This window comes from Capricornis sumatraensis, chromosome 13 (assembly GCF_032405125.1).
Source record: "Capricornis sumatraensis isolate serow.1 chromosome 13, serow.2, whole genome shotgun sequence".
Taxonomy (NCBI): Eukaryota; Metazoa; Chordata; class Mammalia; order Artiodactyla; family Bovidae; genus Capricornis; species Capricornis sumatraensis.
In genome coordinates, this window is record NC_091081.1 from 78,002,174 (window position 1) to 78,027,922 (window position 25,749).

The following is a 25,749-nucleotide window of genomic DNA, read 5'->3' on the forward strand; positions in this document are numbered from 1 at the left end:
CTACCAATGGTCCAATGATTAAAGTAAGAGTTGGTAACAGGAAAGAGTAAATATGGTCCTTTTCATTTTTTTTTTAGTTCCACCTATCCTGTATCTGGAAGGATCTTCTAAATATCACATTAGAGGCAATCTAGTTCAAGATCCTTAAATTCCCTCTTTAGTATATCTTCATAAGGCCAAAAATTGTAATCAACACATAATATGCAATTAATACCCAATGAAAATGGTTGTTTCAGAAAGAGTAAACACCTTCAGTGATGAGGAACACATTACTTTCCAAGGAGCCTGTTCAGTTTTGAACAATTCTCAATGTTAAACAGTTTCTAATGTTGAACTGAAAATTATTTCCTTTTTACATGAACCATTGGCCTCAAAATTTATATCAATTTTGAACTTCCAAATTAAGCCCAGTACCTTCATATGACAGCACCTCCCCAAGCTGAGGCCAGCCTGAGTCTCCTGCTTTCTATCCTGTACAGTCCAATAGTAACCCATCTCCCCTTACTCATCAGTGGTGCTATTTCCATTCTCCCCCTACCCAACCTCGTTCACCTCTAGAAGCAGGTTATTTTGGCAATAACTTTATTTACTAATGTAAAGTAGATCATTAGCATTAATTAAGGGTATTCAACAAAAATGCCATCAGATGGGGACTTCCCAATGATTAAGACTCCAAACTTCCAATGGAGGGAGAATGGGTTCGATCCCTAAAAGTGAAAGTGTTAGTCACTCAGTCGTGTCTGACTCTTTGCGACCCCATGGACTGTAGCCCACCAGGCTCCTCTATCCGTGGAACTCTCCAGGCAAGAATACTGGAGCGGGTTGCCATTCTCTTCTCCAGGGGATCTTCCCAACTCAGGGATCAAATGCTGGTTTCCTGCACTGCACGCAGATTCTTTAACATCTGAGTCACAAGTGAAGTCAGGGAAATAAGATCCCACATGCCTCGGAAGTATGGCCAGAAACTAAATAAATTAACAAAATAAAATAGCCTATTCTCAAGCTCTCCTGAAAATATAATGTCATCAGGGGCCCAGCAGGTAATTCAACTGTGTGAAGCATCTTCAGATAAGGCCACAGGGCGTGATGACAACTGTGGTGACTTGGAGAATGAGTTCCCGGTCTAAGAATCCAAATAGATGCTGTACACACACACACACACACACACACACACACACACACACACACACACACACCAAGGTCTGTAGAGTTCTAATCCTTGGCCTAAATTATTCTGATGTGCTGTGCTACATTAAGTTGCTTCAGTCATGTCCAATTCTTTGCAACCCCATGGACTGTAGCCCACCAGTCTCCTCTGTCCATGGAATTCTTCAGGGAAGAATACTGGAGTAGGGTGCCTCTTCTTTCTCCAAAATTACTCTGATACAAAATATCAAATTAATAGGGTACATATAAAAATTTGAGAACTTAAAGAATTGTCCCTGATGAACCTGGGAGAGAGGGCGAAGCAGTCATTTACACCATCAGACCACCGTGGCTGGCGATCCTGGAAATTTAGCCAGTCAACTCATCATTTTCTCATTTTTAAGTATCTTTTATCAGGTAAGCTTGTCTGACAGTGGAAAGAATAAAGCACACAGACTGTCAGGAACAACCAGTCATGATTGAAAACTAATCATTTTTTTAAAGTTAGTCTGGATAAAAGATAAGGACCAATTACCATGGAGTATTAAGAAGTATCAGATAGCATCGCCAACTCAACGGACATGAACTTGAGGAAACTCTGGGAGACAGTGGAGGACAGTGAAGCCTGGCGCACTGTGGTCCAAGGGGTCGCAAAGAATCAGACACAACTTGGAGACTGAACAACAACATTAAGGTTCACACTCTTCATTTCTACACTCCAGTAACTTTCTTTTGCTAAGATTTAAAATGATTTTTTTTCTTTTTTTTAACACGTAAGCTGTACTCTCTTTTGGTTTTAAAGTTCTAGTGATGCCCTCTGAAGTACACGCAGCTGCCTCTTCCTGTTAATTACACGGGCAGGCACTTCAGGAGCCAACTAGCTTAGGACCCAGCCCTCATCTGTGGTGATAGCTCAGAGAAGGTGGTTGCTCTGTGCATGTTTTGAACAAAGGAGGTGATGTCATCTACAAAATGTTGATCTAGTCACCATGAGCTCCAGAGCAGAGGACACGGGACCGAAAAAAAAACAAAAACAACCTATAGCTGATTCATGTTGAGGTTTGACAGAAAATAACAAAAATCTGTAAAGCAATTATCCTTCAAAAAATAATTAATTAAAACAAAAAAAAAAACAAAGAAAACTCAAACTTTATCTCAGATTGGTGAAAAGGTATCATTATTTTGTGAACACATACCTCATAGTTGCAAGCATTTGGTTAGTGACACTTACAGTGGGCTGGAGAAGGAAATGGCAACCCACTCTAGCATCCTTGCTTAGAAAATTCCATGGACAGAGCAGCCTCGAAAGCTATACAGTCTATGGGGTCCTAAAGAGTCGGACTGGAAGAGGAAATGGCAACCCACTCCAGAATTCTTGCCTGGAGAATCCCATGGACAGAGGAGCCTGGTGGGCTACAGTCTACGGGGTTGCAAGAATCAGACACGACTGCGCAACGAAGCACACACACAGTGGGCAATGAATGGCCTTGAAGCTGGAGTTTTCCACGTGCAACCCCCTCTACAGAAGTAACCTCCGGACTTCGCCTCACTTGACTGTAATTATCAAATCATTCATGACTTTCAGCATTGTTTCTATAATCCACCTTAGCGTTCTACATCCACATACAAATACTCATTCTCTGAAAAGAGTAAATAAATTTTTAGGGCTTCCCTGGTGGCTCAGTGGCAAAGAATCTGCCCATCAGGACCTCGGCTCGTTCCTGGGAACACAGCAGGGGGAGCCCGGGCAGAAGCCGGAGGCCTGGAACACACTTGGCTAAGTTGCTGCTCCTCTTCCATCTCCAGGACCTCCTTACAAGCGGTGAGGGAACCAGCCCAGTACACGGGCTCAATCCTTACTCCAGAAGGATCCCACATGCCACGGAGCAACTCAGCCCGTGTGCCACCGCTATTGAGTCTGTGCTCTGGAGCCCGGGAGCCACAAGTGCTGAGCCCACATGACCTTGACCCTGTGCTCTTCAACAAGAGAAGCCACCATATGGAGACGCCCACACACCACAGCTGGAGAGTGGCCTCAGCTCGCTGCAACTAGAGAAAGCAGCCCGCAGAGCAACAAAGACCCAGCACAGCCAAAAATAAATACATAAAATTATGTTTAAAAAATAATAATTTCTTGCTTTTACCTCTGTCTGTCATCTTTGATCCAGTAGGCTTATCTGGGACGGTAAGATGGTCGACGTTGCTATTCAAGGAAGAAGTGTCATCACTCGACAGCGAGTTCAAAAATGCACTTTCTGATGCATCAGCGTTGTTTTCCAGGGCCCCGCGGCCGTTTGCCTCTGAGGGGGCAGGTGAGAGCAACTGCACAGCACATGTCACAGGGTTTCCCATACCTTCAGCGGCAGATGAGCTGCTAACCATGTCAATCCAGGACTGTCTTTCTCTCGATATGGAGGAAGACAAACTGCTGGGAGTCTTTTTTATGTTTTCCATGGAAGAGAAAGAACGCGATGTTTCACTCAATTTGGGTGAAGATGAAGATGCCTGCTGTGCAGCCTATTTTTCACAAAGAAAACCAAAAGAGCATGAAATAAAGTATGATTAAGTCAGCATTCTCTACTTTTCATTTTCAATGTAGGTAGGCCAGTGTTTCAAAAAGGGACCAGTAATAAAAGAGTTGAAAGAAAATTAGATGGTGTTTAAACCTGTGTGATAGGCATGATGATGCCATTTTCCCAAATCAATTTGTATAACTTTGAATTCATGACTCTAGGATCTGAAAAAAATCTCTGTATCATGATTTACTCTGTTCTTCAATGCTCTCCAGATACTTAAAAGACCTCTTTGGGGAATTCTCTGGAACACTGAAGGACACTTTGAGCAAAAAGTATATTACAATCTATCACTGAATTTTCACTGATTGGGCAAAAACTCTTAAGAAAGGTGATTAAAAGAAAGAAAAAGCTGGAGCCAAGCAGGAAGCATAATAACGCGAAGTGAATGGAAGACCAGTGATGTAGACAAAACACATAGATTTATACTCTCAAATATTTTTCAGATATTCTTTACCACATGACCAGTATCAGCTCATAACTACATAATTAGGTGAACTAATGTTAACTCATTCACTCTTCAATAATTTTAAAATGTCGATAAACTTTCTCCAAAAAAGACAAGAATACGTATGCAGGGTCCTAATTCATTAAAGGAAACCAAGAACTACAAGAAATGGGTTGAAGATGTAGGGTCTTCTGAAAGCAGTTGTTGACATAAAATTCAAGGGTGAATGACAACCTTGGAAAAATTTTCACCAGTCTTTCAATGCAACAACACGAATGTCCTCTCTTGGGAAGGACTTCATTTGTCCTGACATTTTATCTTTATTATATATTGGCATTAAAACATATGCTTTCTTTTGGAAAATGGTAATGGTAGCTATTACCTTTTGTCTTTTCAGAGCTTTTTAAATGTTCTGCGTAGCAAAATAAAGATTTGGCGATTAGATGCTGGTCCTCCACTTTTAATTTTATCATTCAAGAAAAATCCAAAAGTCTAAATACCAGTGCTCTGGGGTTACCCTATATCTCCAGTGGCAGATAAGACAGAGAAGTCTGTGTTATGGTTCTGTTCCATTACATCATTCTATGAGATATTGCTGTCAATTTCAAGCATTCAGAACTCCAAGGAAGTGGAGGAAGTGGTAGGGAGGAGACTGTTTGAGGGAAAAAGCCAAAAAGCAAAGTAGGATCCTCTCCCCAAAAACTCAGAATGATTGCAACTAATTCAGGATAGTTGACTTTGCTCTAAATTAATATGTTCCCAAGAATTTTACAGCTTCTAAGCTTTATGTTCTGATGGAAAAATCAGTAAATATCCAATGAGTGCCTAGCTAGCTGCAAGCTAGACATGGGTTGTCAAATAAGCAATAAATAAATAAGCAGCATGCATTTTTAGTCACTCAGTCATGTCTAGCTCTTTGCAACTCTTTGTACTATAGCCTGCCAGGCTCCTCTGTCCATGGAATTTTCCAAGCAAGAATAGTGGAATGGATTTCCATTTCCTCCTCCAGGAGATCTTCCTGACATAGGGATGGAACCTGTGTCTCCTGCATTACAGGCGGGTTCTTTACCCACTGAGCCATGGCACTAAAGCATCTAGTTAAGATACTAAGTGAAAAAACTGGCTTAAAACTCAACATTCAGAAAACGAAGATCATGGCATCTGGTCCCATCACTTCATGGCAAATAGATGGGGAAACAATGCAAACAGTGACAGACTTTATTTTCTTGGGCTCCAAAATCACTACAGATGGTGACTGCAGCCATGAAATTCAAAGACACTTGCTCCTTGGAAGAAAAGCTATGACCAACCTAGACAGCATATTAAAAAAACAGAAACATTACTTTGCCATCAAAGGTCTGTCTAGTCAAAGCTGTGGTTTTTCCAGTAGTCATGTATGGATGTGAGAATTGGACCATAAAGAAAGCTGAGCACTGAAGAATTGATACTTTTGAACTGTGGTGTTGGAGAAGACTCTTGAGAGTTCCTTGAACTTCAAGGAGATCCAACCAGTCAATTTTAAAGGAAATCAATCCTCAATATTCACTGAAAAGACTGAGGCTGAAGCTAAAGCTTCAATACTTTGGCCACCTGATGTGAAGAACTGTCTCATTGGAAAAGACCCTGATGCTGGGAAAGATTGATGGCAGAAGGAGATAACAGAAAAGGAGATGGTTGGATGGCATCACCAACTCAATGGATGTGAGTTTAAGCAAGGTCTAGGAGTGGTGATGGACTGGGAAGCCTGGTGTGCTACAGTCCATGGGGTCACAAAGAGTCAGACTGAGCGACTGAACTGAACTGCTTGAGGATACTAACTCATCACACACATCTTCCTAATAACAACATGTTTGGCATGACATGAAAACTTTCCTTTCAGGAATGTCAATGAGCTTCCAAACTGGCTGCCTTCAACCACCTAGACCACTTAGCTGGGAGATCCAAGATCTGCAATTCACTAAAAAACAACTACAACAACAAAAGGGAACCCTGGCGATCTGAAGGAGTTACTACACCCCCTACCAAACTGTCCAAATAAATGCCAAGACTTGTTTACTCTTTAACATGATCTACAGAATAAATATTAACAAAAATACACATTCAGGCCCAGTGCTGACATGGTCCCCTATTGTGAGCTATTTTAGTCAAACTTGGCTTCAGTGTGATCAGTTTCCTTTTCTGAAAAGAGACCAAGCACAAGCTTTTCCTGTTGCTCCCGCTGATACTACTGTAATTTGATTGTAGCAAAATAAGCTATCTGTGCAAAAAGCTGTTGCTGCAGCATTTTTCATAAGCCTTTTTGAACCTAAAAACTCTGCTTAAAAGAATGAAGGACGTAGTCAATGAGCATCAGAAATTTCTAGGAAATGTACTCTGTTGTGGTACTCCTCAAACACACAGCAAATGCTTCCAATCCATTTTTTCCAGCATCATGTAGCATTTATAAAGTTGATTTTTGAACAGAGAAAAGAAGGGTGAGGGGCAAAAGAGAATAAGAAAAGAACTAGAAAGAAGGACAAACAAATGAGAAAAAAATGATATGTACCAAGTCAGAGGGAATTTTCATTCAAAGAAAGATTGACACAAATCTAAAGTTTCCTGGAGTGCTGCCACAGAGAATCAATATGGGAATGAGCTTTGCAAACCCTGCAGTGCTAAACTCGGTTCATTATTTCTATGACTCTCTAGCTACCCATAACTATAAGTCAAATAGAGAACTTTTAGCTCACCGCCTTCTATGAACCATTCAAGCATCCATCCAAGGGCTAGCTCCTCCTGGAAGCCTTCACTGGTTGCCTCAGGGAGAGGCAGGCATCTTTACCTGGTTCTCCCATGCTTACTTCTATTATACCAGGTGGAATATAATTTTATTTGTCAACTATTACTGTAATTGTTGAACAACTTGTTCCTCTTTATTGGTGAGTTACTTGAGAGAAGGCTGTTTTTAATCATTTATGCATCTCCATTTTTTGCATTTGTGCCTGACATTAATAAATTAGTAGTTGGTAATAAACTAAAAAGGCTGCCCAGCTGGCTCAGCAGTAAAAAATTCACCTTTCAATGCAGAAGACTCAAAAGATGCGGTTCAATCCCCGGTTTGGGAAGACCGCTAGAGAAGGAAATAGCAACCACTCCAGTATTCTTGTCTGGGAAATCTCATGGACAAAAGAGCCTGGCAGGCTATAATCCATACACTCACAAAAGAGTCAGACATGATTTAGCGACCAAACAACAACAAATAAACTAACGCTACAAAGACTGGTCTAGACAGCCAGCTATGTGTAAGAGAAGTGCCCAGAGAAGTTCAGTCTCTTACTCAGGAGCACCCTGAAATTCTCTGTAAAGTGCCTAATCCCAGGATCCAGAATTACTGGTTGCAATGCCAATAGTCCCACAAATGTCTGCATCATCTCAAACAAAATTATTTTATTTATTATTGATTAATAATTGCATGCTGTTTCACTTATTAGAGAACAATTGGGTTTTAAAATGCTATTTTTTAATGAGAAAATACAGGACATTTTTAAAATCTTAGTTTTCATGAGGAAACTATGTGCATTATTAAATAAAATAACCAATACTGGTTTTCCCCATTTTCTGTATAAGACACTTTTAATCACTGAAGAAGCTTAGTTAAAAAGCTGATTAGCTCTAAAATTCTTTCCTTTGAATTGTTTTTAAAGCACAAGCATGACATGGCAAAAAAAAAGAGTTTAAAATGGCCACCCAAAGCCTGTAATTAGAAATGAGTGAGTCAGCATATAAATCTTAAGCAACGTTAGTCAAAGTACATGAAAATACAAAAGTAATGCACAAATAATTTTAAATCCACTTTTTTTATCCATACTATCTCCCTTACAAACATTTCTATTATTATATATAGTACGCATAATGAAAGATCGTGTCCTTTAGTAAACAATTGTGCAAGAGCTATCCTAGTAAGATTAAATTTGAATTTCTAGAACTGTTTTTACCCTTTTTGTGTTTAATCTCTGACCTCTTCCTCTGCCACTGGCCAATGAGCCACGATGTGCAGAGTTTGTTTCTACTTATTGCTTCTTTGATTTGTTTTAGTTGATTCCCCCCCCATCTTTTGGATATAAAGGAACTGTACTTCTGAAAAGTGTGAAAATATAAGGACTATGATGCTAAAATAATTTCCATGAGCTGCTTAAATCTGGGATGATAATATCTTCTCAGTTTCTCTCATATCTGATCCACCAATTGGTCTTCGAACTATGTTCAAAATCCAACCATTCTACCTCTCAACTACACCCTGACCCCAATCCTCACTTCTCACACTAGATGACAGCACACTTTTCCTTAGATTTCTTTGCTTCTGGACTTTCTCCCTATGTCACAGGTCACTCCTACATGGCAGCCTGAGTGGTCCTTTCAAAATGGACATTGATCACATCACTTCTCCGCTCAAAATGCCCAAAGGGCTGAGGAACTCAAAACATCAAAGTCCTTAATGGTCAGCAAAGTAACGTCTGCACTTTTTAATGTGCTGTCTAGATTCGTCATGGGTTTCCTTCCAAGGAGCAAGCATCTTTTAATTGCATGGCTGCAGTCTCCGTCTGCAGTTGTTTTGGAGCCCAAGAAAATAAACTCTGTCACTCCTTCCACTTTTTCCCCTTCTATCTGCCATGAAGTGATGGGATGGGATGCCATGATCTTAGTTTTCTTAATGCTGAGCTTATATGATCATAGTCTTACCTAATGTTATAGTAGGAGCCCAGGGAATGCTTGTTTCAGTACAAATAGATGAAAGGATGGATGTGAGACCACTAAGTTAGGTCACTGAAATGGGAGCAGTGTTTAAAATGTTATTCCAAATGTCAATCAAATGTTATTCCTTAAAGTTCTAAGTTAAGCATTGTCTGGAAGACCACTAAGGCTAACATTATTTTTCTGAAGGAATGTATTAGAAATAGATAAATGTTGAACAGTTAGATTTTATGTTCCTTAGAAACAGAATGTGTTGCTGCTGCTCACATATATCCCAGGCAGATTTTGTTTTTGTTTTCTCTTGTTTCTGAAAAGCAGACATGCTAGACACTTGGTTAAAATAACACTTAAGCTTTTTATTTAAACAGATGAAATTTTTAAAATTATGGTAACATTTGTGCAGAGCAGGAGCAAATATTGTTTTGGCTGAATCTGGCATAGGCTAGCCATGACTGAGCTATCTAAGCCTAGACAAGTAAAGAAGACAAAATAAAACCAAACTCCCAAACACCCAAATCTTTCCCAAGTTCTTGTTGTTGTTGTTTTTTTAATTTTGGGGTAATGAACTTTTATTTTGGAATAATGAATTCATGAGTATAAAATAAATACTATTCTAGAAAATTATTTCAAAAATGATAAAATCTTGAATTAAAATTTTAATTCTATGTTCAATCATTTTGATTTCTATAAACAGTAAGATTTCAGCACCAGATCAGTTTGGATCTATGCTTCTCATGGGTGAAACCACATTTCACAAAGAGCATAAGGAATATTACAGGGTCTTTGAGTAAATAAGAGATTTCTATTCATGTTTATTCTTCTTGAGGAGGCCCCGCAGGATGGATAATGGAAAAGACATCCATTTATTTACAGAGAAATTAAAAATGGAAAGCTTTTTGGCAGGCTTAAGATAGATGGGACTCTGTAGGTTTCACTTTGGAAGATCCTTTGTGAAAATCACCACCCATGATTTTTTAAAACCCACAAAACAGCAAAAAAGGAACTGACCTCATTATATTTCAGACTCATTAATTTTATATGCTATAAAGTGATTTAAAAGCTCAAAGATCATTAAAAATTTGTTACAAATATTTTCCAAGTTTAATTTTTAAAAAGTGTTGTCTGGTAACTTGATCCTGCTTAAATGCTTATTCAGGCTTCCCAGGTGGCTCAGTGGTAAAGAACCCACCTGCCAATGCAGGAGTTGTCAGATACTAGAGTTTGGTCCCTGAGTTGGGAAGATTCCCTGGAGGAGGGCATGTCAGTCCACTCCAGTGTCTTTGCCTGGAGAATTGCATGAACAGAGAAGCCTGGTGGGCTACAGTCCATAGGTTGCAAAGAGTCGGACATGACTGAAGTGACTTTATCATGCGTATGCTTATTCATTCATTTAATATTTATTGAGAACCACTACCTAAATAGTACTTGGACAGCAAAGAGGTCAAATCAGTCAATCTTAAAGGAAATCAACCCTGAATATTCACTGGAAGGACTGATGCTGAAGGTGAAGCTCCAATACTTTGGCTACCTGATGAGAAGAGCCAACTCAGTGGAAAAGACCCTGATGCTGGGAAAGACTGAAGGCAAAACGAGAAGGGGGCAGCAGAGGATGAGACAGTCAGATAGCATCACCGACTGAATGGACATAAATTTGAGCAAAGTCTGGGAGATGGTGAAAGGCAGGGAAGCCTGGCGTGCTGCAGTCCATGGGGTCGCAAAGGGTCGGGCACGACTGAGTGACTGAACAACAACAATAAATCACCATACAATGCAACTGACCTTTCATCTAAGATGGCAATGTGGTTGCTTTTACATTCACCACGTAGAGTTCTAGATCCCTTAAAAAGCTCTTTGTAAACTCCAATACTTTGGCCACCTGATGCAAAGAGCTGACTCATTTGAAAAGACCCTGATGCTGGGAAAGATTGAAGGCAGGAGAAGGGGATAGCAGAGGATGAAATGGCTGGATGGCATCACCGACTCCACGGACATGAGTTTAAGTAAACCCCAGGAGTTGGTGATGGACAGGGAGGCCTGGTGCACTGCAGTCCATGGGGTCACAAAGAGTCGGACACAACTGAGCGTCTGAACTGAACTGAATCTGTGATATAGTTTGCCATTTATAAAACTTAAAATCACAATATTTTAGAACTAAAATAATTCATAAGAGATAGAGAAGGAGAGACACAGAGAGGAAGAGACAAAGACGAAAAAAACTAAACAAAAATATAAGCTTCTCCATTAAGCCAACAAGGCTGACTTTAGAAGAGGATTCAGTCTACATCAAGGGAAAGCTAAGAATATATTAAGAAAGGCTATATTGTACATCTAGTTCAAAAATTGGTCTACATTTTACCATAGTCAACATTTAATTTTATTTATATCTTGCTTAACTTTGGCTAATCCTATGTAATAGAAATTTTAAATAAACATTCATTCAACAAACATTTATTTCTGGTCTTGACTGCTAGCCAAATACATTAGAAATGTGACCATAATTCTCTGCTAACAGCAGATAAAAGCAGTAGAGCTCATTATTTAAATGATATTAACACCTTTAACTCAGGAACTTGGCAAAATGCAAATGAAGATTAAAAACCTTATCCCACAAAATATAAAATTCTGGCAGAAGAGTTTTGGTTGGCAAAGGAGATGCTGTAACCTATGAGAACTTATACTTACTGGGGTCTATGGTTGGACGAGTGTCATGGTGCTATGGAAAAGGCATGTACTATAAAGCTATAGGGGGCTTCCCAGGTGGCGCTAGTGGTAAAGAATCCCCCTGCCAAGGCTGGAAACGTAAGAGATGTGGGTTCCATCCCTGGGTCAGAAGATCCCCTGGAGAAGGAAATGGCAACCCACTCCAGTATTCTTGCCTGGAGAATTCTATGGACAGAGGAGCCTGGTGGGCTACAGTCCATGGGGTCTCAAAGAGTCAGGCATGACTGAGTGACTAACACTTTCACGTTCATAGTCTTAATGTCCATCAATAACCTAAACTTACACTGGATGCTTCCAAAGTTTTGGACTGCTCTCTAGGGAACATACCGAATCATTCTATAGGCACAGTTAATGCGCTAACCCCACTCCTGGCTTCCAGCTCTCTTTCTGATTCTAAATTTCTCTTCATGGTCTTGCCTTCACCCCCTTTACATTCATTTTATATCACTACAAGGCCTGCACCTAGGAAAGGCATTTTCAATTCTTTCTGAGAACAAGTAGGGTATAAATAAATGTTATAAAATAAATCTTTGCAAGCATCGGCCTATTACCTAGAAGCCCTCTGCATTAGCATGAATCCTCTGGGCACAATACATTTGTGGGTCACAAACAAATGCACCAAATTTGTCATACCAATGGGTTGCTATGGCACCCTGGGAATTGCACTTGCTTTTTGGCAATACCTTAATTTAGCCTGCTCTAAAAATGTATCAGTCAAGGTAGTTTCTACCCAGTTGGAAGGAATGACATTCACACGTTTGATCGATGAGCAACAGGCTAATTTGGTACCTACCGAAGGAGAGAGACTCTCTGCAGAGTGATGAAGGGGTGGCGTCTGGACCGCTATTTCAGGATCTTCCTGTTCACTCTCACTGTAGCATTCTAGAACAAAAAGGAAAATGCTGAAAGTTTCAGCCCTGTCATCACTCATTCCATATGCATGAGCAGAGGTTCTTCTCCATCTGGCTATTGCAATTCCAATCCAATTCAGAAAGTCCTCATCTAGTGGGCTACCTGATACATAAGAGTTTGTCTCTGTTAGGGTTTCTGCCCTCAAAGAGTGTCCACTAGGCAGAAAGAAGTCTAATCATAGCTCAGGGAAAATAAAACTAATTCCTCAAAAGAGCCGTGAGTCATACACTAAGGGAGTATAAAATCAGCAGTGATTAACTTTGAGCATAGAAATCTTAATGAGCTGAAAATGGCAGGATAAGTAAACCATCAATGATGCACAGAGTAATGTGAGTCCCAGGCGCCAAGTATTCTGAGTTCCCTAAGGGACAGGGTGGAAAACAAAGCTGAAAGGTTGCTTGATGCCGTATCACAGAAGGCCTTACATAACAGGATAAGGAGGAGGGTTTTGTGTAGTTATTTTTGTGCTCACAATCTATAAAATAGTTTAAATATTCCATGAGAATTTATTTTGTAGAAAAGGGGGCCAAGGAGATGGTTAGGACACTGATTTCACAGTATCATATTATGCTTCTTTATTCTAAAACAAGCTGTCACTTTTCCATTTCTAAATTTAAGATTCTATGATTTTGCTCTCCAAAGAAATAACTCCCTACTTCTAACTCCCGAGTTTTACGTGGTCTGAGCATTTCAGAAATAGTGTCAGCTCTGTGACCCAGACACATAAAGACATCTTTCTTCTCAATATTAAGGAGCAACTGCATCACTAAGAAGAATTAGACCCCTGGAGCTTTTGAACACTGAAAGCTATAGACTGAGCTAAAAAGATGGCCTTTGTCCCAGTCTGACATTCAGGCTCCTGGTGCAAACTTAGGGTAATTAGTCTTGGCACACACCTGGTAAAAATACTAAAATATCAGAGAGGAAACAGTGGGCTGAAAGTTATCTGCCTAGAGATCACGATGAGATCACACTGATGAGTAAGAATTCAGTAAGTGGGGCAATAAAACATTTGCATTGGCAATTGACTATGATCTCCATGAAGCCTACAGCTGCTAATGTGTGGGTGAAGTGTGAAAAGCATTCTTAGCCAGCCTGGGAGGCTCTATTCCATGTTGGTGAGCCAGTATGATTATGTCTGTCTCTATATATTTTCAGATAATTTTAAATAACAAAGTACGTTTCATTAGAACAAGGCTCTACATAGAACTTGACATTGTATTTTCACCCTATTCTCAGATGCTTGCTAAAGTTTCAGAAATTGAAAATAGAACATACCTTCATCCTTTGAAGTGGACTCAGGATGGATTTCAGCTAATCCCAATTTGTTTAACCACCTAAAATTCAAATAGAAAGTAGACGTTTGACCAGGGAGATTGGTCCCACACCTATTCACCCTTACCCTAGACCCTAGAGGAAGGTCTTTTATCAGACTTTATAACGAAATTAAGTCATAGTGCTATATCAGTATAAATGCTTTCAGAAACAGCCTAAACATGTGTTATGGAAACCTAAGACCACTGGTTTCACACTTCAGTCCATATCGTAAGCTATATGATATGAAATGAGGATAAGAAATGAGGTGGCCCATTATACAGCTAGTTAAAGTGGGTAACTACATTAGATATTCTAAATATACAAACAAATATGCGTTTTGTAATTGCATATTTGAAATGCTTTCACAACCATCCAAATGAATTTCATAACTTGACCTTTAACGTTCTCTCTCTTTAATTCTTAAAATGTAAGCTTACTTCACAAAAAGTGATGATGATCTATTTTTAAACCATGATCTTTATATCGATAAGGAAAAAGATCTGGCCAGAGTTTCACAGTTATTCCTTAGCTGGGGAAAATTTCAATTTCTTGAAAAATTTTATATAAGGTAAAGTTGACAATGTCTCATCTTCCATTGACTTACCATTTTATTGGCAATGAATTTCAACTACACATCCATGATAAAAATAGAACTAGACAAACCTGAGGGAATGCAAATGTGACTTATGACTTCAGGCCAAGGGTTCAGTTAGAAATTTATTTTAATATACAAATGTTTAAAAGACATAAAATGCATCTATTTCATATGTTCCTAGCTATATAACCTATTTGGACTGCAAGGAGATCCAACCAGTCCATTCTAAAGGAGATCAGTCCTGGCTGTTCATGGGAAGGACTGATGCTAAAGCTGAAACTCCAGTACTTTGGCCACCTCATGTGAAGAATTGACTCATTGGAAAAGACTCTGATGCTGGGAGGGATTGGGGGCAGGAGGAGAAGGGGATGACAGAGGATGAGATGGCTGGATAGCATCACCGCCTCGATGGACATGAGTTTGAGTGAACTTCCGGAGTTGATGATGGACAGGGAGGCCTGGCGTGCTGCGATCCATGGGGTCGCAAAGAGTCAGAAATGACTGAGTGACTGAACTGAACTGATATAACCTATTTAAGGGAAAAATATTATTTTGGGACAGTGATCATCTAAATGGCCTATTTCCCATTTCTTTCTACTTTTCTCTATTTTAAAAACATATTCCATAATACAAATTAATCTTTTTTTGAAACATAAGTAGCCTAAGTCAACTATCAACAAAATGATGATAATAATGCTATGAACTTATTGACTCACTTAATGTTTTATTTTTGCTAGTCCAATAATGCGTCATAAACTATCCAGCTACACCCCCACCAAAGCATAAACACTGCATATTCCCAAATCTGAAATTGTCAACAAATTAGGAATCTTTACCCAGCCCTCAATCTGCCATGGTCTAGAAAAATTTTTAATAGGAAATACAAAGTACATTTTATTTTAAAAATAAAATAGAACTTTCTATAAGAAGCAAGATGAGTTTCAGCCTCATTTAGGAAGTCCCCTTTTGTACCATGATAAACACATGTCTCTAGTGGCCACTTAAAACTAGACTAAGACTCAAGCCCAGATCATGCCAGAGGAACTGAAAAATGTTCATCAAGACTCTACAGCAAAATAAACAAAACAAAGAAATGGAAAATGACAAAAAGCTACAAATGGCTAATAAATATAAGGGAAAATTCTCAGCCTCAATAATATTTTAGAAAATGCATATTCAAGCACAAGCAAATATTGTTCACCATGAGACTGGGAATATTTTAAAATATTGCTAATTTCTAGATTTCAAGATAAACAGTCTCATCCTTTGTTGAGTTGACCCTGAAAAACTGGTACAGTCAATATCAAGCAGTTAATTTGATGATACTACCTGACCTGCCTCTTGAGAAACCTATATGCAGGTCAGGAAGCAACAGTTAGAACTGGACATGGAACAACAGACTGGTTCCAAATAGGAAAAGGAGTACATCAAGGCTGTATATTATCACCCTGCTTATTTAACTTATATGCAGAGTACATCATGAGAAACGCTGGGCTGGAGGAAGCACAAGCTGGAATCAAGATTGCTGGGAGAAATATCAATCACCCCAAATATGCAGATGACATCACACTTATGGCAGAAAGTGAAGAGGAACTAAAAAGCCTCTTGATGAAAGTGAAAGAGGAGAGTGAAAAAGTTGGCTTAAAGCTCAACATTCAGAAAACTAAGATCATGGCATCTGGTCCCATCACTTCATGGGAAATAGATAGGGAAACAGTGGAAACAGGGTCAGACTTAATTTTGGGGGGCTCCAAAATCACTGCAGATGGTGACTGCAGCCATGAAATTAAAAGATGCTTACTCCTTGGAAGAAAAGTTATGACCAACCTAGATAGTATATTCAAAAGCAGAGACATTACTTTGCTAACAAAAGTCCGTCTAGTCAAGGCTGTGTGGATGTGAGAGTTGGACTGTGAAGAAAGCTGAGCAGCAAAGAATTGATGCTTTTGGACTGTGGTGTTGGAGAAGACTCTTGAGGGTCCCTTGGACTGCAAGGAGATCCAACCAGTCCATTCTGAAGGAGATCAGTCCTGGCTGTTCATTGGAAGGACTGAGGCTGAAGCTAAAACTCCAATACTCTGGCCACCTCATGGGAAGAGTTGACTCATTGGAAAAGACCCTGATGCTGGGAGGGACTGGGAAGAGAAGGGGATGACAGAGGATAAGATGGCTGGATGGCATCACCAACTCGATGGACATGAGTTTGAGTGAACTCCGGGAGTTGGTGGACAGGGATGCCTGGTGTGCATGAGGTGGCAAAGAGTCAGACACGACTGATTGACTGAACTGAATTGAACTGAATTCAAAATATAAATATTCATTCCCCTTCACCAAACAATTCTAATTCTAAATATCTATCCTTCAAAACACATTTTCATATATATAAGAAATGTGGAAAAATATTAATTCGATGGGCTTGCAATGACAAAAAAAAATTGATACAATAGAATTGTCCATTAACAGAAAAATAGATGAAGAATGGTACCAATTCCATCAGTACCATGTTAGAAACTAATAAAAGACTGCGGTTGGGTGAGGGAGCCTTATCATGACCTGGAAAAATCCTAACACACTGTTAAGTAAAAAAGGCAAATACAAAACAAAGTGTTTATCCTGATTCAGTGTGCTTCCTTTTTGAATTAATTTTCATTGTAATTGCTTCACAATGTTGTGTTGGTTTCTGCTGTATAGCAAAGTGAATCAGCTATACAGACACATATCCCCTCTTTTTTGTATTTCCTTCCCATTTAGGTCACCAGAGGTCACTGAATAGAGTTCCCTGTACTATACAGTAGGTTCTCAATAGTTACCTACCTTATACATAGTAGTGTATTCATGTCATCAGTGTGCTTCTAAAACTATGTGCATGACTTAATTTGCAGGGCAAAGCATCAGAGAGGATATAGTCATATTGTGAAAAGTGGCTTAATTTTAGGGAGAGAAGTTAAATTGGGAAGTAAAGTTGGGGGAATGGGAGGTTTTTCATTTTACATACTTCGATATTACAAGATTTTTTTTACAAGAATGTATTCTACACATTACTCAAGTAAAACGCTTAAAAATACATTTTTAAAAACTGACCAGGCAAAGCACAATGAATTTAACGGCTAACTAATCCCTAGTTTATTCCTGATTTCATAATTTTATAATTGCATTTGACTCTCCCCCTCCAAAAAAAGCATCTCAGAGTGAAACTGACAAAATTCTTTTTTTAACATATCAATGCAAAAAAAAAAAAAAGATGAATTGAGAATGCCTGAATCAAGAAAAGACATTGCTAAGTTCCTTTCCAGAAATGAGCAGAGTAGAAGAATACTGACAGTAAAGAAAAGATTCCTTTTAGGCCTCACTCAAAACTCTTCTCCCTTTAATTGACACTATGAGTTACTTGCTGGGAAAACTCGTGATTGTTCAGAATCTTGTTTGTTTTCTTTCTAGAACCCACAGGCTCAGAGTACCTTCTTGGCTAATAACTTTTTTTAAAAAACATCTAGGCAGTAGAAAACTTTCTATTTGTAGCTAAAAGATAGATGCAAAAAGACTTATATTTATATAAAAGAAGACGACAGATGTTTCCTGGGAGTTTGTTGTATGTTAACTTGCTGTGAATGTGTGCGTTGAAGAAGCACAAGTGTTAAGAAATTGATGTACAAAATGAGAACATTCTTCCCACAAACACCGCCTGAGAAAGGCAGCTACCACCAGCCTTTGTTTAGAAACCAGCTTTTACATTACCCTAATTACTCACCCCTGCACTTATAAATTGAGGGTCCTTGCAGAACACACAGTGTTTCTTAAACTTATTTACCTTTTCCTTCATGAGAAACGTCACCACCCAAAAAGGCAGTTTCTCAAGGAGGGGAACTTCTAAAACAGGCTCCGTCTCTCCGAATACCACTCCCTTGTTCCCCAGCACCTCTGCGTCTCACTGATACCCAGAGGCATTATGTCCTGGCTCCAACACGCCTCATCAGTAAGAAAGGAAGTTCTTCGGTGGCTACTGAAAAGCAAATCTTTAAACATCCTCTGCCTAGTCTTGTGGGAGAAGGAGGAGGTTAACTAGCAATCCCAAAGGGATTCTGCATTGTTAGCTACTAGAAAAAATCATCTTCAGAATAATAAAGCTTGCTGCTGCTGCTAAGTCACTTCAGTCGTGTCTGACTCTGTGCAACCCCATAGACAGCAGCCCATCAGGCTCCCCCGTCTCTGGGATTCTCCAGGCAGGAACACTGGAGTGGGTTGCCATTTCCTTCTCCAATGCGTAAAAGTGAAAAGTGAAAGTGAAGTCGCTTAGTTGTGTCTGACTCATAGTGAACCCAGGGCCTGCAGTCTACCGGGCTCCTCCATCCATGGGATTTTCCAGGCAAGAGTACCGGAGTGGGGTGCCATTGCCTTCTCCAAATAAAGCTTAATAATGATATTATAAATGAAAAATTATGATACATTCAGGCATAGACAAAATGAGCCATTTACTTATGAGTGTCCAGAAAGACAATTTTTGTGTATAAAGGTCACCGAGAGATTCAAAAATATGAGGCCAGGACACCTCACACTCAAATTTCAATTTATAATCTTATTTGTAAGCTGGAAAGATAAATGCTAAAATAATCTCAAGTAACACAGATCTTCACACCATAGAAAGGCCCTAAGACTTTGGCTTTGATAACTGTGAAAGGCTTAGACTTAATAGTCAAATAGGCAGAGTGTGTAGCTAATGCTCATATAACTGTATTCACCATTAGACAGATCACTACAAAGGGAGGATGAATGGACCAGATATGTAAGCAAAACTGGAGTAGTGGGTCAGCAAGAGCTAAATAACTCTGATGTGTGACTGAGAGAGCAAATTTGCCTGAAATAGAGGAGTTTCAGATAATCTTGTAAGGGTCTCACACTTTTACTGGTTTAAACTGTGTTTCACCATGTAGCTAGATAAATTCCCTAGGTAACAAAAGACTTTGTAGTCATTGTTTTCCCGGTAGTCAGTCTTACTCTCCCCTTGTTGGACTGAACAGAACTACTTTGAAAGAACCAGCCCTGGGATGAACAGAAAAGATACAGACCGGAAGAAAGCTGGAGATACAGGAAGCTCGTGGGAGAAGCTAGGTACTGGCAGGAGCCTACGGGGCTGGGGAGAGGAGGCTGATGGGCAGCTCTATTTCACCACCAGTAAAGCTTTAAAAGGGTTTCCCTCGTAGCCCAGAAGGTAAGGAGTCCAACTGCAATGCAAGAGACCTGGGTTTGATCCCTGAGTCAGGAAGATTCACTGGAGAAGGGAATGGCTACCCACTTCAGTATTCTTGACTGGAGAATTCCGTGGGCAGAGAAGCCTGGCAGGTTACAGTCCATGGGATCACAAAGAGTCAGACAAGACTGAGCAACTAACACACACACACACACACACACACACACACACACACACACACACACCCCTTAGAAAGGACCACTTGGGACTGATGTATGTTCGGCTCCAGACTGACAGTCTTTGGACAAGACATTAAGTTTTCCACACATCTAGACCTTGCTCCTCTCCCATCAGGAAGCTTCCATAAACCTCTTATCCTTCGCCATCAGAGGGCAGACAGACTGAAAACCACAGTCACAGAAAACTAACCAATCTGATCACATAGACCACAGCCTTATCCAATTCAATGAAACTATGAGCCATGTCATGTAGGTCCACCCAAGATGGATGGGTCATGTGGAGAGTTCTGACAAAACGTGGTCCACTGGAGAAGGGAATGGCAAACTACTTTAGTATTCTTGCCTTGAGAACCCCATGAACTGTATGAAAAGGCAAAAAGATAGGACACTGAAAGATGAACTCCCCAGGTCAGTAGGTGCCCAATATGCTACTGGAGATCAGTGGAGAAATAACTCCAGAAAGAATGCAATCCATCCTAAAGGAAATCAGTCCTGAGTGTTCACTGGAAGGACTGATGCTGAAGCTGAAACTCTAATCCTTTGGCCACCTGCTGTGAAGAACTGACTCATTGAAAAGACCCTGATGCTAGGAAAGATTGAAGGCGAGAGGAGAAGGGGATGACAGAGGATGAGATGGTTGGATGGCATCACCAACTCAATGGACATGAGTTTCAGTAAACTCTGGGAGTTGGTGATGGACAGGGAGGCCTGCTGTGTTGCAGTCCATGGGGTCGCAAAGAGTTGGACGTGACTGAGCAACTGAACTGAACTGAGACTTTGCTAATCAATAGGATTTAGAGTTAGCAACGCAAATGAAAGGAGAAATAAAGGACTTTGACTCTCAAGTTTTTCATCTTCTCCTTCTGTGCTGTTGTTCAGTCTTCTGAGTTCTATCTGACTTTTTGTGACCCCGGACTATAGCACGCCAGGTTTCCCTGTTCTGTGCTATCTCTCGGAGTTTGCTCAAACTCATGTCCATTGAGTCAGTGATGCTATCTAACCATCTCATCCTCCTTTTGTACATTGCTCCTGTTTTTCTCAGATGCTTGAGAAAGCCAGAGGGAAAAGCTAAAATCAAAAGAGGATAGAAACTATTTCTCCCTTTGTCCAAGGAAATAAAAGTCTTGTTTGGAAGACTCGATTGTCAATGCTTTGCTCTGTTATTTCTAACACAGGGTTTCCTAACTTTGTGCTAAAAAGCCATTCTGCCCTCATTTGAAGGTTTGTAATGGGAAGGTAAATGTAGGGAACAGATGAGAATGATTCTAATGACAAAGGGCTTCTGTGGGGATACAGAGTAAGGTGCTCTGTGTGTGTGTGTGTGTGTGTGTGTGTGTGTGTGTGTGTGTGTGCGCATGTGTGTATGTTGCTCATGCATGCTTAGTGAAAAGTAGTTTTTTTCTGTAAGCTTCTTGAGCAACAAGCGAAAAAGAAATTACACAGAGCAAATGGATAAAGTCGTTATGTCTAAATTAATAGATATAATTAGATACAAAAATATAAATAGGTTAAACAATAAGCGCTATGAATGGAGATATTAAATCTGTATTCTTCATTTTTAATGCCCAGGATCCATTACAAGGGAATACATCATAGATAATCCATACACATATTTTTAATTAATTAACTGAAAGCAATGAAACATTGACAATTCTGAGAATAGGACTTAATTAAACAGAACACCCTCCAATGCCACAAGCACCTCAAATATATATAGTTTCATTCAAATAAGACCCATTGGGATCACATTGTAATCTAAACCAGCAGGGGATGTTGCAAGGCAGGCAATGCTCTACCAGGATATTGCACTTACTTAACCCGAGCAAACAGGAAATGAAGTTAGTGATATACATTTTTACATTAGAGGTACTCTGAACAAAGACGGGCTGCAAAATGTTCAGGATAGAACATGGAGAGATGATAAACATGAGTCACCAGGGTAGTCACACAGCACATACGACGTCCTGCAGAGAGTTTCCATGTAGAATTCTGAAAGCTGTGGGACCTGGAACACAATTCTTTCAGGCTTTTCTCCCTGTGATGCTAATTCTCACTTTCACATTTTCTTACAGTGTCTTCAGTCTATTCCTTTCTCAGTCTAGTGTCTGAGTGCTTCCCTTAGAAGAGCCTTACTACTTCTTCCTAAAACAGCCATTTTGATCTGTGTAGTGCTCCAAAATGCTTCCAAATACTAGGAAAGAAAGCAGAAAGACCTTATAACCGCTAAGGAGTTTGGGCTGTAAAGCAGCAGAAACAAATGAAACAATAATTGATATGCACACACGCTTAAAATTCAGACACTTAACCAAAATAATCTGTAAAGATTATATCGAGTGATATTTCTCTACTTACAAGTTCATTTCCTGCACATTCTCAGCAGCGAAATAAAAGGTCTTGATCTGTGGATGACTGATCTTAAAAGCACTTGGAAGGGGAAAAGCACAGACACGTGAGAAGTTAGAAATTAGTACAGTCAACAATGCAGTCAACAGTAAAACAGTCAAATATATATATATATGGTAAGTTCATCTGATTTCTTTGTTAATTTATAAAAGCAGAATTTTTAATTACATTAAATATCTATTGTCTAATCTCGATTACATGTAGGGAGCAGAGGGTGAATTCATCACGTCAGGGCATTCAGACCAGAACTTGGTCTTGACTAATCAATAGTCTCTACTTAAAACATATGAACATATTCTTTTATTTTCAATTGCTGTTTGTTATAGAGAAAATACACTAAAATATAAAGTGGTAGATGTGCAACTTCAAAGTACCCAGATCAACTCCAACAAGCACAGTACTTAAATTTAGATACAATAACTGCATTTATAGAAAAATAATTAAGTATAAAATTTCTACACTCTGACAACACATCAAAACCATTAACCAAGCTATCCTCTATTGGTACAGAAAAAATACAAGGCAGATTTTTGAGTTTAAAAGAAAAGTATAAAAACATTGATGATAACAAAGTATTTCCTCTTTACCATTTAGACAGGAAGTCCTGCAGTGTGGACCAGGGTTTTTGTACATGACCAGTTTCGTCAAAACCACAAAAATCGAGGCAACCTCATGTATCACCAGGTACTTTCTGATGCAGCTACATCACAATGGCACAGACTTAAAGCTCACAACAGGTTAATTGTTTTTTTTAATAATCAGTTGCTGCTACTAGAAACACAGGTCAATAGGGAACTGCCCTTTTCTAACAAAATAGGAAATGATGTCAAAAGCAGAACAAAGAATAAGTAAAAGATAAAAAAGACACATATACAAAATGAAGATGGATCCTGTTATGGGAAGAGCACTTGACTGGGAGTCTGGAGAGCTGGTCTAGGCTGGAGACTCTGGCTCCTGTTGGTTATCAAATCTCTTAGACTTTAAGTATATCAAGGTGCAATCCCCAAGGCTAAGACAACTCAGAGAATTCAATTTCAGAATGCTACTGACAATTTCATGAACTAAGGAAAAGAAACTGGTCTCATATCATATCTGCTGCTCTTGTGAGTCCTATTTAACTAGCCATTCTCTTTACAAAAACACATCCTTGACATCTGATCACCCTGCCAGTCCTGGATGGTGGCTCGTTTCTCATTGGATCATGGACCTGGTCATTAGCAGCATGGCCTGCCAGGGCTCCGTGGGGTTTTAAAATCCATCTGCTTCACAAAGTGAAATTCCAGAAAACAAGAGGTTAAAAGCTTCTATTACTGTTTGCTGTGCCAAACCATAAAGTCAACATTTTTCGACATTTGAATATCATCATCATGAACTTCTAAACCACCATATCACCTGAGGAACTTATAAAAAGGCTGTTATCCTGGCCCCATTATTTTGTGGGAAATGATAGACAACTTACTGCTTTTTCTTGCATTCAGACGCTTTCTCTACAGTGAAATCAGGCAGGTTAACAAATCCATCAGCCTTTTCTGCCTGAAATAAACACACACCACAAATAGGAATAAATGCATCAATCCTAGCCATTCGTTTATTGAGATCATATGTTGAACAGAGATAGAATAAGTGAAATGGAGAAGGATCAAAAGATACTTCTCTGAATCAGCATTGGACTTCTCCCAGACATACATTTTATAAGAGAAATTAATATTCTTCTGACAAAGCATCCAGAATCTTATCTGAGAAGTAACATGACACAGTTTTGGGACAGCCAACGTGTGGCACAAGCAGGACCTACCCAACCCCTTCTCGTCTGTCTTCCTAGAAAACAGCAGAGCTAACTGATCAGAGCTCCACTTCCTCTTGAGCCCATGGCCACCTTCAGCATCTTTCTCATCCCACTTCTCTAGCGAGCCGCAAGTATCTAAGATAGAACCTAATTAGCATCACAAGCACAGTCATTAACAGCATGCCCTATTACATGATGAACAGAGGCCTGATTGTGGAGTTAAGTAAAACTGAGGTTCATATCATGGATCCACCACTCACTGGTTGTTATAGGATTTAAATAAGCTCAGAAAAATAAAACACTTAACAGATACTCAACAAACATTAGTTTCTCTCTCAAGTTTAGTAAGTTCCCAGAGGGTTAAATCACAGAGCCATCTCTTGGAAAATCTCAGTTCCATAATCAATGCCTTGAGTTCTTTCTATAAAGGAAAGAGTGCACAGAAAAATGATACTTTTAAGGAAATAAAATGAATGCCACTTTGAAACACCATTTAGAGGAGAATGGATACAGGTATATGTATGGCTGAGTGGCTCTGCTGCGCACCTGAAACTATCACAACATTGCTAATCAGTTATACCCCAATGCAAAACAAAATGTTTTTTTAAAAAGTGCATGTCAGTGTTTCAAATATAAATATTAAAAATCTTCTCAACAAATAATAAAAGATGTTAGGCAGCTCAGCAACTTAACCTCATTTATTCCAACCATTATTCAAAATCTAGTGAGTTCTGTACTGTACCTGATTCATTATGAAAGTTTTATATAAAAACTATGAAACTTCAAGATAAAAGATTAAAAAATACCAAAAATTTTACAGGGAATGTAATCATTGCTCTGCCTCTAAAAAATTTCTTAGCCTTTATGAATAAAATTTAACTGAACCACAGGAGGCTAGATTGCTTGTCACAGATAGAACTCAAATCTTTCATCTACACTAATGTCTCTGAATGAAGAAATACAGTTCACAACATTAAACGTATCCCTGGCAGTCCAGTGGTTAAGACTCCAAGTTCCCAACGTAGGGGGCATGGGTGGGAGAACTAAGACCCCACATGCTACACAGCATGGCCAGAAAAACAAAGCAAAACATAAATGAGTCAGTGGTTATTAGAGGATAAATAAAAATTGGTTTTGAAAACACAATTAAAGGCAGCTAGCTGTTAGCTCAGCACCTTGGGTGCTCATAGTTCATATTGTCACCTGTGCTTCTTTCCCTTATCACCAACTAGGGTGTAACTTGCACTCTTTCTTCAGAAAAATTAAACTGTGAAACTTCCAGTCTTAGGTCTGTTCCCTCTGTTCTCTCCTACGTGCACCAACTTAACCAGACTCTTCACTCGAAGATCTTTCTTCTTATAAAACTCAAAACTCAATTCAAAGGACACTTCCTTCTTCAAAAATTGTATGTTTTTCCAATTTGACATTTATTTTGGGATGGGCTATTTAATCACTGGATGATGGTTTCACCAACCCTATCTAAAGAGAATGTAAAGCATTTGAAGAGATTCAACTTTCTCTACAATGCACAATGCTTTCTGTGGCCTCTCAGCATTATATAAAAGTATATTACTTTTCATTTATTTAATTGAAGAGTAGTTGATTTATTTACAATATTGTGCTCATTTCTACTGTATAGCAAAGTGATTCAGATATATATATATATGTGTATATATATGTGTGAATATATATG

The 25,749-nt window shown here is 39.3% G+C and overlaps 1 protein-coding gene across 1 annotated transcript in view; it reads right to left on the reverse strand.

Moving 5' to 3' along the window:
• Nucleotides 1-25,749, reverse strand: part of IPCEF1 (interaction protein for cytohesin exchange factors 1) — a 161,642-nt gene that overhangs the window by 20,871 nt on the left and 115,022 nt on the right. The window contains exons 4-8 of the mRNA XM_068984971.1: nucleotides 23,730-23,803; nucleotides 22,220-22,291; nucleotides 13,810-13,868; nucleotides 12,413-12,501; nucleotides 3,291-3,663 (exon numbers count right to left, since the gene is read on the reverse strand). Of these exons, the coding sequence (XP_068841072.1) occupies nucleotides 3,291-3,663; nucleotides 12,413-12,501; nucleotides 13,810-13,868; nucleotides 22,220-22,291; nucleotides 23,730-23,803 (667 nt within the window). The remainder of the gene's footprint in view (nucleotides 1-3,290; nucleotides 3,664-12,412; nucleotides 12,502-13,809; nucleotides 13,869-22,219; nucleotides 22,292-23,729; nucleotides 23,804-25,749) is intronic.